Genomic DNA, 19,768 nt, shown 5'->3' on the forward strand with positions numbered 1-19,768 from the left:
TGCATAGGGTTATATGTGACAGGTGGGATGAGAGATTTGAGCAAATGAAGGGTCATTTGGGAGAAGAAAAAAAAAAACGCTTTAACTCATATACAACATTATGCAAACATGTTTCAAATTTTTCAGAAATACATACCATGTGGATGTTTACTCAGAAATCTGTGGAAATTAACTTGGAAAAATACGCACAATTGGCAATCATTACAAAACTGAAAACAACATGCCATTGGACGTGGCCTCTTGTCAGCAAACTTGTCCTAAAATCAGGAGACAAAATATTTGTGATTTTTCAAATATGAGATTGAAAATTAACTGAAAATAAATGTTTGAACATAAAATCAACAATTTCAGTCAATTATCATTATTTTCTCCACTTTTTTAAAAACTAATCCAGACACCCAAATAAAGCATTTATAATTTTCTCAAATCTACATCGACTGGATAACAAATTACATCAACAAATCATCATGTGCTATATGCAAAGTATAAACACAGTATGTGTAATATCAATTCAATCCATGTTTAAAGGTTTTATGAATTGAATTTGTACAGATGTTTGATATACAGACGCATTTCTCAAAAAGTTGAAACATGTTTGCATATTAGTAAAATCTGTAGTCTTCTCTACAACGCCTCGTTTGTGACAATCACTTATTCTATGCACAGTTGAGTAATCAATTATCATCATTTGAAAATGAGGTTTGAAACAAAACATACCATATTTACCATGAAGATTTGCATAGTGATACATGTGACAGGTGGGATGAGAGATTTGAGCAAATGAAGGGTCATTTGGGAGAAGAAAAAAAAAACAGCGCTTTAACTCATATACAACATTATGCAAACATGTTTCAAATTTTTCAGAAATACATACCATGTGGATGTTTACTCAGAAATCTGTGGAAATTAACTTGGAAAAATACGCACAATTGGCAATCATTACAAAACTGAAAACAACATGCCATTGGACGTGGCCTCTTGTCAGCAAACTTGTCCTAAAATCAGGAGACAAAATATTTGTGATTTTTCAAATATGAGATTGAAAATTAACTGAAAATAAATGTTTGTACATAAAATCAACAATTTCAGTAAATTATCATTATTTTCTCCACTTTTTTAAAAACTAATCCAGACACCCAAATAAAGCATTTATAATTTTCTCAAATCTACATCGACTGGATAACAAATTACATCAACAAATCATCATGTGCTATATGCAAAGTATAAACACAGTATGTGTAATATCAATTCAACCCATGTTTAAAGGTTTTATGAATTGAATTTGTACAGATGTTTGATATACAGACGCATTTCTCAAAAAGTTGAAACATGTTTGCATATTAGTAAAATCACTTATTCTATGCACAGTTGAGTAATCAATTATCATCATTTGAAAATGAGGTTTGAAACAAAACATACCATATTTACCATGAAGATCTGCATAGTGATATATGTGACAGGTGGAATGAGGGATTTGAGCAAATGAAGGGTCATTTGAGAGCAAAATAACAGCGCTGTAACTCATATGCAACATTATGCAAACATGTTTCAAATTTTTCAGAAATATATACCATGTGGATGTTTAATCTAAATCTGTGGAAATTAACACAATTGGCAATCATTACAAAACTGGAAACATGCCATTGGATGCCATTGGATGCCATTGGATGAAAATAAATGTTTTTGCATAAAATCAACAATTTCAGTCGTATTATTTTCTCCACTTTTTTTTTTTTTGGAACTAATCCAGACACCAAAATAAAGCATCTCCTTGGTAAACTTTCATGCAGAATATACAGTAGCAACTAAGTTTTAATTTTTTGTATTAAAGTAGGTCCTTGAGTTTGTTTTCATAACCCATGATGCATAAACTCAAACTTGGGAATGACATTTTCAAAAAAATATTTGTCAATGTTTTGGACAATAGGTACGAGTTTGAAACAACTGAGAGTAGTAAATGAGGTTCAAGTGCCTGGATTAATGTTACATTAAAAAAAAAATTTCCCTGTAAAGTTACTTTATAATGGTGGTCCAAAAAATTGGGTTAAAAGCAGGTTTTTTGTGTGATTTAAATGGAGTCACCAATGGATTTATTGTGTAATTTCCTGTCAGAAAATGTATACACTCATGCACTTCCCATCAGAGTTGTTCACGAGTTACGAGATAAAACATATTGGATAAAACATTATCCCTCCACCACCCTTAATTGATGCACTTGTACAACATATTTACATGAGACAGTCAACCAATGGTATCAAGTGAAATCACAGGGACTCATGATAGATGAAGCATTTGGTTGATTTGGAAACATCAGGTGTCAGTGTTACATCCGCAAATCAACGAAACCAACATAACAATTCTTGGATATCCATCACCAAATGCTTTGAATGCAGGACATTTCTTTTACTGTACAGATTTCTTAAACTTAATTAAAGTAATAGGAAACACTTACTTTCTGAAGAAAAAAAAATGAAAATGGGCAATTGAGTATTGAGACAACACTGACACATACCATAGGTAAGGTATTTGATAACTTGAAAGGCCAGTATTTCAAAATTCATTCCAATATTATTGGAAGCATCTAACAACTGCACTTGGTGTAGAGGTGTTCTGTGTAATAATCAACCATGATGTGATTTGCAGCATGTACCATACTGATACTGAATTTAGGTAAAATATGAACTCTTTTCCCTAAACTAAAACCTATATCAAATTTTTGTAACACTTCAATACAAACAAAAAAGAAAAAATGGTACAAAATGCAGGTATGTCGCAATTAATTCAGCTGTCAAAGGAGAGGTCCATCCACAACACCCTGCTTACTTTTTCACATACATCTTTTCCTTCTTCTGCAACCTCTTCCTTTCAAGTTGGTTTAAAGTATGGACTTTGAATTTAACTTCTTTCCAGTTCTTGTCTTTCAGCAGTCCCTTACTCTTTTGTATGATTTGTAATCCAACCAGTTTTCCTGGCACAGTTTTAGTCTTCAACATTTTCTTGACTTCTTCCCTGGATTTGAGATATTGTGTCTGTTCATCTGTCCACCTGTTGTATTTTCTGCCTACACGCTTTACTTTTGCTTGGGTACGTCTGCTTACCTCTTCAAAGACTTCAGACTCTTCACTGTCACTAACTACTGTTTCTGCATCGTTTACTCCAGGGCTCTTGTCTACATCACGAGGTCCAGTCTCTTCATCACTATATTCAGTCTGTGTGTCTCCCGACATTGTTTGGTCGGTTTCATCTAGATCTACAGTGTCGTCTGGACTCCGCTCAATTTCCTCAAGTGACTTTCCAGCATATTTGTGCATTTCACCTTTTGCAGATATTGTGAGTAGTTTGCTAGCCTTTGCCAACAGCAGGACATCTTGCGGAAGTCTGTAATATTCTCGATGAATACGAACATCATGACCCATCATATTGGCCAACTGCTCTAACTCATGATCATTTAAGTTCAGCAGCTGGGACGTAGTTGCTATATGTTTCCGTAGTCGTGTACACCTGACATTTTCTGGCTTGATAAGATCTGCCTTATCAGTAAGTGTTTTCATTGCGTCACAGGCTCTGTACGGAGTACTAGCAGTGTCACATGCTCGAGAGAATATGTATCTGCGTGGCTCATCATCTCTTTGCCTTTGGTCATGGTAGTCTATTATCATATCCACACTCTGTTTTGTGTTTTCAGTCAAAAAGACTGGAACTCCCCTTCCTCTCTTGCCTCTGACCTTTACCATCTTCAGCCGATTCATTGCTGCCTTCTCTGACATTGTGAGAGTCTTGAAAATTTCATCATGGCATATGTCAGTCTTGGTGATCTGCTCTCTGTATTCATCTACTTTCATTCTTTCTACTTCCCCAGGTCGTCTTCTATTGTATGTTACAATTTGCGCTAGAGTTACATTGGCCAAATCTCTGTATAGATCTGGTGACATGCCAGCTTCTTCTATGTCTGTCTTTATTTCTTTCTCTGTTTCTGCAAGATACTTGTTAAATTTAACAACATCTTGTGTGAGAGGCAGTGTCCTAGGGTTTTTCCAATTCTTCTCGGTGCGCTGCTGCAGTGCAGAGGAAGTCACATGAATGTTCCACTCATCAACAAGCAACCTTTCAAATTCATTGACCGTCTTCACATGGTCTTCCATATGTTGTCTGGAATACTTGCCCCTGACAACCACCACCAGGACTTTAAGAAATGGTCCAAGCTTGAGAGCAGTAGAGTATGCCCCATGTTTTTGTGTGCCTTCATCATATTTGCTTACAAAAAGAGAAGCCTTAACTACAGTATCAAATTTGCTAGGAGTAAGCATGTCTGACGCATTTACAATACTTGTGTCAATGCTTCTTGCTGCTTGTAGAATTTTTGCGACTGTCCTCATTTTTTCTCTGCATGTTTCTTCCTTCTTAGCAGAATTGCTTTTTCCTAAGTGATTCTGTCCAACACCAAGGATGTCTTGATCATTTTTTATTATTAGTGATATATCATTGCAACCCATTGAATCAACTGCTCTGCGACATTGACTTGTTGTGCTATGCTTCATAGGTATAAGAGCTCTACCACTTTTCACATGCATGTTTTTGTTTGTTGCATTGTTCTTGCTTCCATCTTTTGCTTTACAATTTTTTCTGTGAATGTACAGGGAATGAATATGGTAATATCCGTAACAATAAGAGCATGGGACGTAATCATTCACATCATATTTCGCTTTATATTTAGGCCTCTTTGTTACTTTTAAATCCATTGCTTCTCCAATGTGTACCTTTTGATTGTGCTCAAAGTCCCCTAATTTCTTTATTTTTGACCATATTTGCGTTTTTCTGTTATCATCAACTGTTGCCTGGGCTTCTGCAACCATTGACTCATCTGTGTGCTTTCGTAACAGATGGCGTTTAAGCTGTGACTGCTTCTTACCGCAATATAGACAGTATGAATATGAATCCCATTTCCTTGGTCCGTTGGGTTTTGTATTTGATGCAGCTACATATGGCTCATCTTCTTTGTCACTGTCACTTTCTACTATCGCAGGTGCCTTTTTTCCCAGTTTTCGATTAGACTTGATATCACCATCACTTTCTACCAATTTCCTCTTTCCATTGGAGTTGATCTCACTGTCACTTTCAACCATCACAGGTGCCACATATGGCTCATCTTCTTTGTCACTGTCACTTTCTACTATCGCAGGTGCTTTTTTTCCCAGTTTTTGGTTAGACTTGATATCACCATCACTTTCTACCAATTTCCTCTTTCCATTGGAGTTGATCTCACTGTCACTTTCAACCATCACAGGTGCCACATATGGCTCATCTTCTTTGTCACTGTCACTTTCTACTATCGCAGGTGCTTTTTTTCCCAGTTTTCGGTTAGACTTGATATCACCTTCACTTTCTACCAATTTCCTCTTTCCATTGGAGTTGATCTCACTGTCACTTTCAACCATCACAGGTGCCACTTTTTTCTGTTGTCTGTTGGAGTTAATTTCCTGAAAAAGCAAATACAAGAGGCACAACTTTAATTCATTTGGGTGTTTTACATGCTGATGGCAACGAGAGTAAAGTTTAATTGTGACTGAAACTTTCGGTACAAATTTTTATTTTTTCCTCTTTATTTTTCACTTTTGATGAGATATTCAGATATACTGTAATCCTGGATACAAATCTGGAATATATCTTTACAATGATGTGTATTTTTGAAAAGTCAACAATAACTAGAGATTATTCGGCTGCATGCAGCCGGCAGGTATTATTCCGCACCCGGGTCCAATTTGTAAAGACACCAGGTATGGGGGCCCCGCGAATTTTGAACGCTGATCATGACCCAAAATCTGATAACTTTATCAGTGCGCAATAATACATACTTTAAGTTACATCAATATCCAATGAGCCATTGTCACATTATCACTAAGCATGATATCTCATGACCTTCGACCTTTCAACCCTGAAATCTGATCAGTTCATTGGTGCCTTATTAACAGATACCTCACCAAAGCCCCATCAATATCCAATTAACCACTTTCAAGTTGTGGTAAAACACCAAGTATAGGGCCATGTGACCTTTGACCTATCAACCCTGAAATTTGATCAGTTCATTGGTGCCTTATAATATATACGTCACCCAAGTTATATTAATTTCCGATAAACCTTTCTCAAGTTATCGTTGTCCAGAGCTCAAGTCAGACATATTTCAGGCCCTGTGACCTTTGAACCCTGAAATCTGAGCAGTTTATTGGGGGCTTATGATACATACTTCACCCACATTACATCAATATCAAATAAACCATTCAAGTTATCGTGGTCAAGAGCTCAAATCAGAGCTCAAATCAAATCTGATATCAAACATCCGATCAGCCGGTCATAAGTAATCACGCTAACAAGAAGCGGTAACGGACGGACAATCCAAAAACATGATGCCTCTGGCACCACCTTCGGTGTGCGAAGGCATAAATATGTCAACATTTTACATTGAATTAAGGCTCAATAGACACATGCTTGAGTATACTTCTTCTTTTTTTTACTAACAATTTACACCAAAATTTTCAACCTGGGGCAAAATTTTACAGTAATTTTTAGAATAAAGTGCTGGGCAAGATCATTGTCACCATTGAAGTTATAGGGTAAACTGATGAAATTGTCACTTCATATTAATTCAGTGTGTCATGCACAAGTTATTACTCTAGATACGAGCCCCAATCAAAAATTCTCTGTACCTTCCCAAAGAATTTTGTCCATACAAAAGCAATTTGTATGGTGGTAGGTGGTACAATAATATTAGACTTTGTTTTGCAACAGTTTCTCACACTTAAGGTCATAATGTCCCACAAACCCAAATTTGTCCCAGGAGGGGGCATGGGGGTTCACATTTGTAATTTTGGTGAAGTCCTACCATTGGTCGATGAAGCATGACATAAAAAATAATACTTACAAAATGTCTGACATTGCAAATATATTCACCAATTCAACACCCTATTTGTTTTACATTGCAAACAAACCAATTCAACACCCCATTTGTTTAACAAAGCAACTGCACCTATTCAACATTCTATTTCTTGAACAGTGCAAACACACCAATTCAACACCCCATTTGTTTGACATTGCAAATACACCTATTCAATACCCCATTTGTTTAACAAACCAAATGCACCCATGCAATGAAACCTTCTATTTCTTCAACTGTGCAAACACACAAATTCAACACCCCATTTGTTTTACAAGGCAAATGCACCTAATGAAACATTCTATTTCTTCAACTGTGCAAACACACCAATTCAACACCCCATTTGTATGACATTGCAAACACACCAATTCAACACCCCATTTGTTTGACATTGCAAATGCACCTATTCAACATTCTATTTCTTCAACTGTGCAAACACACCAATTCAACACCCCATTTGTTTGACATTGCAAACACACCAATTCAACACCCCATTTTTTTGCCAAAGCAAATGCACCTATTCAACATTCTATTTCTTCAACTGTGCAAACACACCAATTCAACACCCCATTTGTTTGACATTGCAAATGCACCTATTCAACATTCTATTTCTTCAACTGTGCAAACACACCAATTCAACACCCATTTGTTTGACAAAGCAAATGCACCTATTCAACATTCTATTTCTTCAACTGTGCAAACACACCAATTCAACACCCATTTGTTTGACAATGTAAACACACCAATTCAACACCCCATTTGTTTGACAAAGCAAATGCACCCAATGAAACATTCAATTTCTTGAACTGTGCAAACACACCAATTCAACACCCCATTTGTTTGCCAAAGCAAATGCACCTATTCATCATTCTATTTCTTCAACTTAGCAAACACACCAATTCAACACCCCATTTGTTTGACATTGCAAACACACCAATTCAACACCCCATTGTTTGACATTGCAAACACACCTATTCAATACCCCATTTGTTTGACAAACCAAATGCACCTATTCAACATTCTATTTCTTCAACTGTGCAAACACACCAATTCAACACCCCATTTGTTTGACATTGCAAACACACCAATTCAACACCATTTGTTTGACAAAGCAAATGCACCTATTCGACATTCTATTTCTTCAACTGTGCAAACACACCAATTCAACACCCCATTTGTTTGACAAAGCAAATGCACCTATTCAACATTCTATTTCTTCAACTGTGCAAACACACCAATTCAACACCCCATTTGTTTGACAAAGCAAATGCACCTATTCAACATTCTATTTCTTCAACTGTGCAAACACACCAATTCAACACCCCATTTGTTTGACAAAGCAAATGCACCCAATGAAACATTCAATTTCTTCAACTGTGCAAACACACCAATTCAACACCCCATTTGTTTGACAATGTAAATACACCTATTCAAATCCCATTTGTTTGCCAAAGCAAATGCACCTATTCAACATTCTTTTTATTCAACTGTGCAAACACACCAATTCAACACCATTTGTTTGACAAAGCAAATGCACCTATTTAACATTCTATTTCTTTAACTGTGCGAACACACCAATTCAACACCCCATTTGTTTGACAAAGCAAATGCACCTATTCAACATTCTATTTCTTCAACTGTGCAAACACACCAATTTAACACCCCATTTGTTTGACAAAGCAAATGCACCCAATGAAACATTCTATTTCTTTAACTGTGCAAACACACCAATTCAACACCCCATTTGTTTGACATTGCAAATACACCTATTTAATACCCCATTTGTTTGACAAAGCAAATGCACCTATTCAACATTCTATTTCTTCAACTGTGCAAACACACCAATTCAACACCCATTTGTTTGACAAAGCAAATGCACCTATTCAACATTCTATTTCTTCAACTGTGCAAACACACCAATTCAACACCCATTTGTTTGACAATGTAAACACACCAATTCAACACCCCATTTGTTTGACAAAGCAAATGCACCCAATGAAACATTCAATTTCTTGAACTGTGCAAACACACCAATTCAACACCCCATTTGTTTGCCAAAGCAAATGCACCTATTCATCATTCTATTTCTTCAACTTAGCAAACACACCAATTCAACACCCCATTTGTTTGACATTGCAAACACACCAATTCAACACCCCATTTGTTTGACATTGCAAACACACCTATTCAATACCCAATTTGTTTGACAAACCAAATGCACCTATTCAACATTCTATTTCTTCAACTGTGCAAACACACCAATTCAACACCCCATTTGTTTGACATTGCAAACACACCAATTCAACACCATTTGTTTGACAAACCAAATGCACCTATTCAACATTCTATTTCTTCAATTGTGCAAACACACCAATTCAACACCCCATTTGTTTGACAAAGCAAATGCACCTATTCAACATTCTATTTCTTCAACTGTGCAAACACACCAATTCAACACCCCATTTGTTTGACAAAGCAAATGCACCTATTCAACATTCTATTTCTTCAACTGTGCAAACACACCAATTCAACACCCCATTTGTTTGACAAAGCAAATGCACCCAATGAAACATTCAATTTCTTCAACTGTGCAAACACACCAATTCAACACCCCATTTGGTTGACAATGTAAATACACCTATTCAAATCCCATTTGTTTGCCAAAGCAAATGCACCTATTCAACATTCTATTTCTTCAACTGTGCAAACACACCAATTCAACACCATTTGTTTGACAAAGCAAATGCACCTATTTAACATTCTATTTCTTCAACTGTGCAAACACCAATTCAACACCCCATTTGTTTGACAAAGCAAATGCACCTATTCAACATTCTATTTCTTCAACTATGCAAACACACTAATTCAACACCCCATTTGTTTGACATTGCAAACACACCTATTCAATACCCCATTTGTTTGACATTGCAAACACACCTATTCAATACCCCATTTGTTTGACATTGCAAATACACCTATTCAATACCCCATTTGTTTGACAAAGCAAATGCACCTATTCAACATTCTATTTCTTGAACAGTGCAAACACACTAATTCAACACCATTTGTTTGACATTGCAAACACACCTATTCAATACCCCATTTGTTTGACAAAGCAAATGCACCTATTCAACATTCTATGTCTTCAACTGTGCAAACACACCAATTCAACACCCCATTTGTTTGACATTGCAAACACATCAATTCAACACCCCATTTGTTTGACATTGCAAACACACCAATTCAATACCCCATTTGTTTGACAAAGCAAATGCACCTATACAACATTCTATTTCTTCAACTGTGCAAACACACCAATTCAACACCCCATTTGTTTGACAAAGCAAATGCACCTATTCAACATTCTATTTCTTCAACTGTGCAAACACACCAATTCAACACCCCATTTGTTTGACAAAGCAAATGCACCTATTCAACATTCTATTTCTTCAACTGTGCAAACACACCAATTTAAAACCCCATTTGTTTGACAAAGCAAATGCACCTATTCAACATTCAATTTCTTGAACTGTGCAAACACACCAATTCAACACCCCATTTGTTTGACAATGTAAATACACCTATTCAAATCCCATTTGTTTGCCAAAGCAAATGCACCTATTCAACATTCTATTTATTCAACTGTGCAAACACACCAATTCAACACCATTTGTTTGACAAAGCAAATGCACCTATTCAACATTCTATTTCTTCAACTGTGCAAACACACCAATTCAACACCCCATTTGTTTGACAAAGCAAATGCACCCAATGAAACATTCTATTTCTTCAACTGTGCAAACACACCAATTCAACACCCCATTTGTTTGACATTGCAAATACACCTATTCAATACCCAATTTGTTTGACAAAGCAAATGCACCTATTCAAAATTCTATTTCTTTAACTGTGCAAACACACCAATTTAACACCCCATTTGTTTGACATTGCAAACACACCTATTCAATACCCCATTTGTTTGACATTGCAAACACACCTATTCAATACCCCATTTGTTTGACATTGCAAACACACCTATTCAATACCCCATTTGTTTGACAAAGCAAATGCACCTATTCAACATTCTATGTCTTCAACTGTGCAAACACACCAATTCAACACCCCATTTGTTTGACATTGCAAACACACCAATTCAACACCCCATTTGTTTGACATTGCAAATGCACCTATTCAACATTCTATTTCTTCAACTGTGCAAACACACCAATTCAACACCCCATTTGTTTGACATTGCAAACACACCTATTCAACATTCTATTTCTTCAACTGTGCAAACACACAAATTCAACACCCCATTTGTTTGACATTGCAAATACACCTATTCAATACCCCATTTGTTTGACAAAGCAAATGCACCTATTCAACATTCTATTTCTTCAACTGTGCAAACACACAAATTCAACACCCCATTTGTTTGACATTGCAAACACACCAATTCAACACCCCATTTGTTTGACATTGCAAACACACCTATTCAATACCCCATTTGTTTGACAAAGCAAATGCACCTATTCAACATTCTGTTTCTTCAACTATGCAAACACACTAATTCAACACCCCATTTGTTTGACATTGCAAACACACCTATTCAATACCCCATTTGTTTGATATTGCAAACACACCTATTCAATACCCCATTTGTTTGACATTGCAAACACACCTATTCAATACCCCATTTGTTTGACAAAGCAAATGCACCTATTCAATACCCCATTTGTTTGACATTGCAAACACACCAATTCAACACCCCATTTGTTTGACATTGCAAATGCACCTATTCAACATTCTATTTCTTCAACTGTGCAAACACACAAATTCAACACCCCATTTGTTTGACATTGCAAACACACCAATTCAACACCCCATTTGTTTGTCATTGCAAACACACCTATTCAATACCCATTTGTTTGACAAAGCAAATGCACCTATTCAACATTCTATTTCTTCAACTGTGCAAACACACAAATTCAACACCCCATTTGTTTGACAAAGCAAATGCACCTATTCAACATTCTATTTCTTCAACTGTGCAAGCACACCAATTCAACACCCCATTTGTTTGACATTGCAAACACACCAATTCAACACCCCATTTGTTTGACATTGCAAATGCACCTATTCAACATTCTATTTCTTCAACTGTGCAAACACACAAATTCAACACCCCATTTGTTTGACATTGCAAACACACCAATTCAACACCCCATTTGTTTGACATTGCAAATGCACCTATTCAACATTCTATTTCTTCAACTGTGCAAACACACAAATTCAACACCCCATTTGTTTGACATTGCAAACACACCAATTCAACACCCCATTTGTTTGACATTGCAAACACACCTATTCAATACCCCATTTGTTTGACATTGCAAATGCACCTATTCAACATTCTATTTCTTCAACTGTGCAAACACACCAATTCAACACCCCATTTGTTTGACATTGCAAATACACCTATTCAACACCCCATTTGTTTGACAAAGCAAATGCACCCAATGAAACATTCAATTTCTTGAACAGTGCAAACACACCAATTCAACACCCCATTTGTTTGACATTGCAAATACACCAATTCAATACCCCATTTGTTTGACATTGCAAATACACCTATTCAATACCCCATTTGTTTGACAAAGCAAATGCACCTATTCAACATTCTATTTCTTCAACTGTGCAAACACACCAATTCAACACCCCATTTGTTTGACATTGCAAATACACCTATTCAACACCCCATTTGTTTGACATTGCAAACACACCAATTCAACACCCATTTGTTTGACATTGCAAATACACCTATTCAATACCCTATTTGTTTGTTTCATTGGGTGAATTTACATTGTCAAACAAATAGGGTGTTGAATTGGTGTGTTTGCACAGTTGAAGAAATAGAATGTTTCATTGGGTGCATTTACATTGTCAAACAAATGGGGTATTTAGGTGTATTTGCAATGTCAAACAACCCTTACAAAAAAATGTTCAATGTTATGCCGCCGCGCTAATGTTCTTTGGCAAGACATTGATCTACATTTGCCACACTACACCCAGGTGAAGTAAATGGGTACCTGGTAGAAATTGATTCCTTGAAATGCTAGAGCGCCGTATGGCAGCCGTGCTAAAGCCAGGGTAATAATCGGGAGCGCCAGGAGGGTCAAATCTGACTGACATGAGCGCTATACAAGAACCCACTATTATACCAATGGTATACCATTCGGAAGTACCACTGAAAATACCATACAGATACCATTCACAAACACCATTTAAATACCATTCGGATACCATTGAGATTACGCTCGCTACGCTTGAATGGGCACCCTTCATCTACCAGTGAAATATGATTCAACCTAATAATAAGTTAATATCTTACCAATTGGCTAATTCCTTTGTCAGCCACGTCCCCAGCCCCTCCCACCCCAGTAGAAACAAAATAAAAGGGGGGACATGAATAACAGTGTCAAGAACATAAAAAAAAATCAGAAGTAGAATGAAAAGAAGAAGAAATAAGGGAGCAAGAAAAAAGGAAGGAATAGCATGAGAGGAAGGAGAGGAGGAGAATGAGGAGAAGGAGGAGAATGAGGATCGAGTTAGAGAGGAAGGGGGAGAAGAGGAGGAGAAGTGGAAAAAAAGAGGAAGGAAATACACCACCCCACTAGAAATGAAATAAAAGTGGGGAAATCAATAAAATAGCTTTGAGAAAATTACTCAAGAACATACAAAAGAATGACAAATATAATGAAAAGAAGAAGAAGAAGAAGTAATAGAGCAAGAAAAAAGTACAGAGTATTATGGAAAAAAACAGGAAGAGAATATGAGGGTCGGGGAAGAAAAGCATTAGTAGAAATAGGAGGAGATGAACGCGGAGCAGTAGGAGAAGGAGAGGAAGGAGGAGAAGGAGGAGGAGAGGAAGAAGGGGAAGGAGAATGAGAAGGGGAAAATCGGACAGGAGAAGGAGGAGGAGCAAAGAGATAATTGCCTGAAAGACATGTAAGTGAAGATTCAGAGTAAGAAAAGGGGACAGGATGTAGGGAAAGAGAATGAGAAAGAGAAGATGAGGAAGAAGAAAAAGTAACAGGAACGGGAGGAGTATGAGGAAAGTAGTTGAAAGGAAGAGAAAGAGCAGATGTGAAAGAAGAGGAAGGAGAAATTGAAGGAGTGGGAGGTGGGAGGGGTGGTTTTAAGGAAACTACAGGTAGTGAATGGAGCTGTGGGCACAGATTAAAAAGAAACCCAAACCCTCAAGTCAACAAGTTTGAAATCAAAGTTCAGACAGAATAAAACAAGTCAGCACAAATGTGAATGGAATAATAAAGTTATGGCTATATGATTTTTCTATATGACATTTTTGACACGACCGTATAGGTATTGACATTAATTTGTTGACAACTCAATATGTTTTGTTCACGATTAATTTATGCACCTGCTATCGGGATTTATATGTTTTCTATCGACTTTGTCTTCACTCATGTTTGTTATATTTGTTATGTGATATGATTTTTGCCAAAAAGATTAACAAATAGGGTTATTGGGTTCAATGATACATAGAAACAATGAATATTCTTACCCTATTAGAAGTCTTGTTTCTCAAACTTCTTGGGAAGAATTCTTCTTCACTTTCTTCTTCACTATCCGGTGTATATGACTGTGACTGTAAGAAAGAAACAGGAATATTTTGTCATTCTTCTTGATTATGGATGTTTTTTTTTTCTTTGTATTTTTCAAACTGATTCTATGTGAAGAGGATGTAAAAATAAAAAATAGGAAGATGATCAGATCAAACTATTAGATATAAGTAAACACTAAGATTTACAAAATTATAAAAGAAACAATTAGTATATAACAAGGGTTAATGAAAAAGAGCATAAAGCCTTGTTGAATGTTTGATTCTAAAGTAAAGTACATAAATATCACTTAAAGGAGAAAAGGGAAGCAGATAGTACAAATACTTTTTTTTTAAAGAAGAAGAGTAGAATCAATATGAAAAGACAAGAAGGAAGGGTTCGTTTTCCTTTAAATAAAGAAGTTCTTACCCATCTTTCTGACTTCCTAATCCGTTATTCTTTTTCATTGCAATCTCACAATTTAAATAATGAAGTTCTTACCTGAATTTTCAAATCCCTAATCCTTTCTTCTTCTTCCTCCGTCCTCCTCTGTTCCTCCTCTTCTTGTCTAACTCGTTCTTCCCTCTTTCGTTTCTCGGCCTCCCACTCAGCCTCCTCTCTCAAACGTTTCCGTTCTGCTGTATTCACCAATTGCTCTGCCGTCTCACGTTCCCTCTGTCTGGCAGCATCCTCCTTCATTGTTTCAAAATATAAGATCATTGGATAATCATTATAATTAGTGGTGGTTTGAAGTTTTGTCCCCTTACAAATACGTATATCAGGCTTACCAAAACACTTTACTTTGCAGACAAAATAATTTGTGTGAATTATGCTCAACTTTTTATTCTTCATTTGAAAACAAAATTGAATATAGTAAGTAAGTAGTAAGTATTAAAGTAGTCTCTAAGCGCTCTAAGCAATAGTAATCATATACTCTAGCTTTTTTTCTTTTCAGTGGAAAAAAGATCTACTTTCACCAAAAAAGTAGGCCACATTTTATAGGCTTTCAGCTTTCATATGAATAACAATTTAAACTCAGATCACATGTTGGCTTGCAATCATCCTCTTTCACATTCACATCTGTCCCAGATGGTGGCTATTGGGAAGCAATATTAGAGATTTGAACGAAAATGTAGAATGCAATATTAACCTAATTAAAGCTCTGTAATATCTTTTTTTTATGTAAAATAAAACAAGGTCATCATAAAAGTAGCTTAAACATTGTGAGGTCCATATTTGTTAGGTTTCTTTTATAGCGAGTCTACACATTGTAAGGTTCATTTTTGTTAGTTTAGTTTAGTAAAACTTTCTTTGCACAATGTTATACATTGTTAGGTCCATGTATCTTGGTTAAGCTATACAAAGTTCAGCAAATCATAACATTGGCTTATTCCATGGTAATAAAAGGTCCACCTTATTAGGTTACGATCATTTGAAATTATCTTGGAAGTCACCTTTGCTAGATTATTTGATCAATTGTAGACACTGTTGGGTCCACTTTCATTGATTTAGGTAGTTTATCAAGTCTATGCTGAGTATTAAAGGTATCTTTCTTTTCCTTTAAAACTTTAGCTTAGACCATCAAAAACACTTAAAGTGAGGTCCACTTTGTCAGCTCAGTATAGCACATTTACAAATTATAAGGTCCACCTTTGTGTATTAAGTTAGCAGTTTTAAACACTGAATTAATATCTTGAATGTCAGAAAGTAGGTTAGTGGCTAATTTACCCATTCTAAGGTCCACCGTTTAGCAAATCTATATATGAGAATAAACAAACGAAACATGTACCTGTCGCCATGGTAAGTTGTCAACGCCATAATCGTATCTCAATTCAGCACCAGGTCTAATATCCACTAATGCAAATAAGCACAGATGTGGAAGGCTAGAACCACTTGACTGGTTGAATGTGACTTTCTTAATTACACAGTTTGGGTGGATGTGATCGTCATTCACCCACCTTGCCAGGCATGAATCTTCCTCTGACGCATCAATACTGGAAAGAGTACAAATATCAAGCACACAAACGATGACAGTAGGCTACTAGTAGTAACTAAACTTCCTAATCTGTCCCATTAGATAAACCACTGTACTATGAGCATTGGTGGTGTGAAATAACTGACACCTAAAGGTCCTACATAAGTTAAGGAAACCAACATGACTCGAGATTGGTATGCAAGATTTAAAATGATTCATCCTTGAACTACGGTAGTGACAATTCTATAAATTATAATGTAATTAAACAAGTAGATATTTCATTTCATCAATTTCTTCTTTTTCCAAGGTTATTGGGGATGATTGTTCTTCTTGTTTAAGCTGAGTAGCTAACAGAGGATAGTTATTTGCTCAACTAAGAATGGACCTATCCAAAAATGATGAATCCTAAAAATGCCCATGAAACAAGCATAATACTTTGTCACTCAAAATACTAAAGTCAAGGAAATAAACTAATCTAAATTACTTACCGATACTTTGTATTATTGTGAGAAAAATGGAAAACATAGTCCACATTCTCTTCATCTTCATCAGGAGCAATGGTCAGATCTCCACGGTACTCCAGAAGAAAGTTTCCCTTGAAAAAGGGTCTTGTGGTCACAAGGCCATATCCTAAAAATGGAGAAGGAAAAGTGCATTTCAAAATATTTACATTTTCCCCAAACCATGCAAGCTTCCAATAGTAGTATGTTTAATAGAATTAAAATTATCATTTGCCTGGTCTGTTCTGGTGCCATGAGCCAGAAGAAATGTGTGCTTTCCTGTACGGTCCACGGGGATTCCCCTTTACAAAATTAATTCAAACCATTACAGTTCCTCCAAGTAGCACATGAGATGTTTCTAGGGTATATGGTGCTTGTCCAGTACAATGGAATTTAAAATCTATCCCAAGCCCATTCATACTCGGATGACATTAACCTGGTGAATGTTGTCATTTAGATTTGCAAATGAAAACATGGATTTCTTGAAAGGATAAGCTCTTTTGATACACCTCTGGTCTTTGACTGTGTCACGAGTAATAATAATATTTAATTTTTATATAGCACCTCCTAACACCTCTGCAGACTGCAGGATAACATAGCTTATACATTCCAATGATTCCATATTTATGGCTCCTATCTTTTCTTTTTTCTAGCTCTCTTTGTCGCTTTTACCTATTTGTTTATTATTGTATTTCATTTAATTTAATTAATGTATTATTATTATTATTTTTTTTTTTTTTTGGGGGGGGGGACACAAGTCCCTAGGCCTACCGTATTCACTATTACTATTTTGATTAAATTATTATCATTATTAATATTGTAACTATTTTCTAAGTTATTATTATTATTACTATTATTATTATCATTGTAATTATCATTACTTTTATTTTTATTGTGTATAATTATTGTTATTAACATTATTATCATTATTGTATGGATTTGTTCTTTATAATTTACCTATATCATCTTTGATAAATGTCTTGGTAAATCCACTCTGGTCTTTGCCCAAGACACACCAATTCTTTGCCACTTTGTGCGGTGGAATACGGGCAGGTCGCTTTCTTTGTCCTGAAGCCATACTCTGTCAAAAAAGGTGGTCATAAAACTAGGTAGTAAACATGAACTCCAATTTGTTAGCACATGAAATCAGACAGTTTTTCATTAGCCCCAATGTGTTTGTGTCATTGACTTTTCATAGAACTTGCATCTGGGTGGGGGGGGGGGCTGGTGGCGGGGCAGCTAAAGATGATGTTCATACACAGTGGAGGGGGTGGTTGATCGAGGGCCAGCTGAAGCGGGTGTCCAGTCAAGGGAGTGCTGTATGTCCGTACATAGAGCGGGTCGGGTAGGTGGGGGTAGTCGAGGGGCAGCACAAGCAAATCATCAGAGTTGGTTGACTTGCCAACTGCTTATGCATGAATTTGCCCACTACACTATTGTTCAGAGGGGTGGGGAGGGAGCCTGATTTGAAAAATGTCTCTTTTATATTATGAGACTATCATTGAAAAGAAAAGTCATTAATAACAATCTTCCACCAAGTAAATTCGTATATGAGGCCTAAAAAGAAAAAGTTGTAGGGGGGCTATTGCCCTTTGTGACCAACCCAAAAATCTTGTAAATCTATGTTCGGCTTTTAAAAAAACAGTTTAGACTAATTTTTTTTTTTTCTTCAAGATTTAAGATTGACCGACCCATGTTTTGGCACCTAAAGCCTAAAAGGGCAATAGTCTCCAACTTCTTTTTTGTTTAGGTCTGATCAGAAATACATGGGAGGGTGAATCGTACAATTAGTTTACTAGTTAGATATAGCACATCCAAGTCAGTTATGGCCTGTAACTTAGATGTTAGGCCTAGCCTACAGTAGACCTAGAATCTCTATGTAATTTTTTGTTGCTGTTTTTAATAAAATAATGTGGTTAAATTGGCTATCGTGACAAGTCATTATTGCTGCATTACGTAGACTTTGATAATTACATTAAAAACAAATAAAAGACTCATCTTTCAAGTTCTATCAATTGTTCTGAGGTAGAGCTAGAGTATAGACCCTCTCTAGTATCTAATTAACTGGAAACGCTAATCGAATCGCCTGCCTATTTAGGTCTTAGCCTAGGCTAGACCGAATTTTCCGTCTCTTTCGTTCGTTAGCCTCTTATTGGGGTAGGGTCGGCTCTCTCTTTAGAGACGGAAACCGTCTATACACATTCCCTTGATAACGCCACGGCCATTTCAGGTCGTAGCGTTTTGCCCCCAAAATCCCCCAAAATGTCATTTTACCTCGTGCATATCCACATGTAAATTAGGCCTAGGCTATAATACATCGGTTCCACTTAACAACTTGACTGAAATAATCAGTTTAATAGTCCCTTTTTAGGAAATTATGGGTCAAAATCGAAATCCATTTTGAAAAATCTTTTTCAACATGGATTTCGATTTTGACCCATAAACTCCTAAAAGGGACTATTAAACTGATTATTTCAGTCAAGTTGGTAAGTGGAACTGATTTATTATAGCCTAGGCCTAATTTACAATATAACATGCACGAGGTAAAATGACATTTTGGGGGATTTTGGGGGCAAAACGCTACGACCTGAAATGGCCGTGGCGTTATCAAGGGAATGTGTATAGACGGTTTCCGTCTCTAAAGAGAGAGCCGGCCGACCCTACCCCAATAAGAGGCTAACGAACGAAAGAGACGGAAAATTCGGTCTAAGCCTAGGCCTACCCCAAAGCCAAACAGCTGCCT

General features: G+C 36.4%; 1 protein-coding gene across 1 annotated transcript; it reads right to left on the minus strand.

The window, feature by feature from the left end:
• Positions 1 to 2,724: 2,724 nt before the first annotated feature.
• Positions 2,725 to 18,159, minus strand: LOC105438115. The gene is made up of 6 exons (XM_030984686.1): positions 17,983 to 18,159; positions 17,014 to 17,155; positions 16,340 to 16,544; positions 15,052 to 15,243; positions 14,514 to 14,597; positions 2,725 to 5,477 (listed from the first exon to the last, which is right to left on the minus strand). Exons 1-6 carry the CDS (start codon positions 18,101 to 18,103, stop codon positions 2,820 to 2,822), a joined length of 3,402 nt encoding a protein of 1,133 aa, XP_030840546.1. The 5' UTR covers positions 18,104 to 18,159; the 3' UTR covers positions 2,725 to 2,819.
• Between the last annotated feature and the right edge of the window lie 1,609 nt (positions 18,160 to 19,768).

Source organism: Strongylocentrotus purpuratus, unplaced genomic scaffold, assembly GCF_000002235.5.
Source record: "Strongylocentrotus purpuratus isolate Spur 01 unplaced genomic scaffold, Spur_5.0 spur5_scaffold_14, whole genome shotgun sequence".
In the NCBI taxonomy this organism is placed as follows: domain Eukaryota; kingdom Metazoa; phylum Echinodermata; class Echinoidea; order Camarodonta; family Strongylocentrotidae; genus Strongylocentrotus; species Strongylocentrotus purpuratus.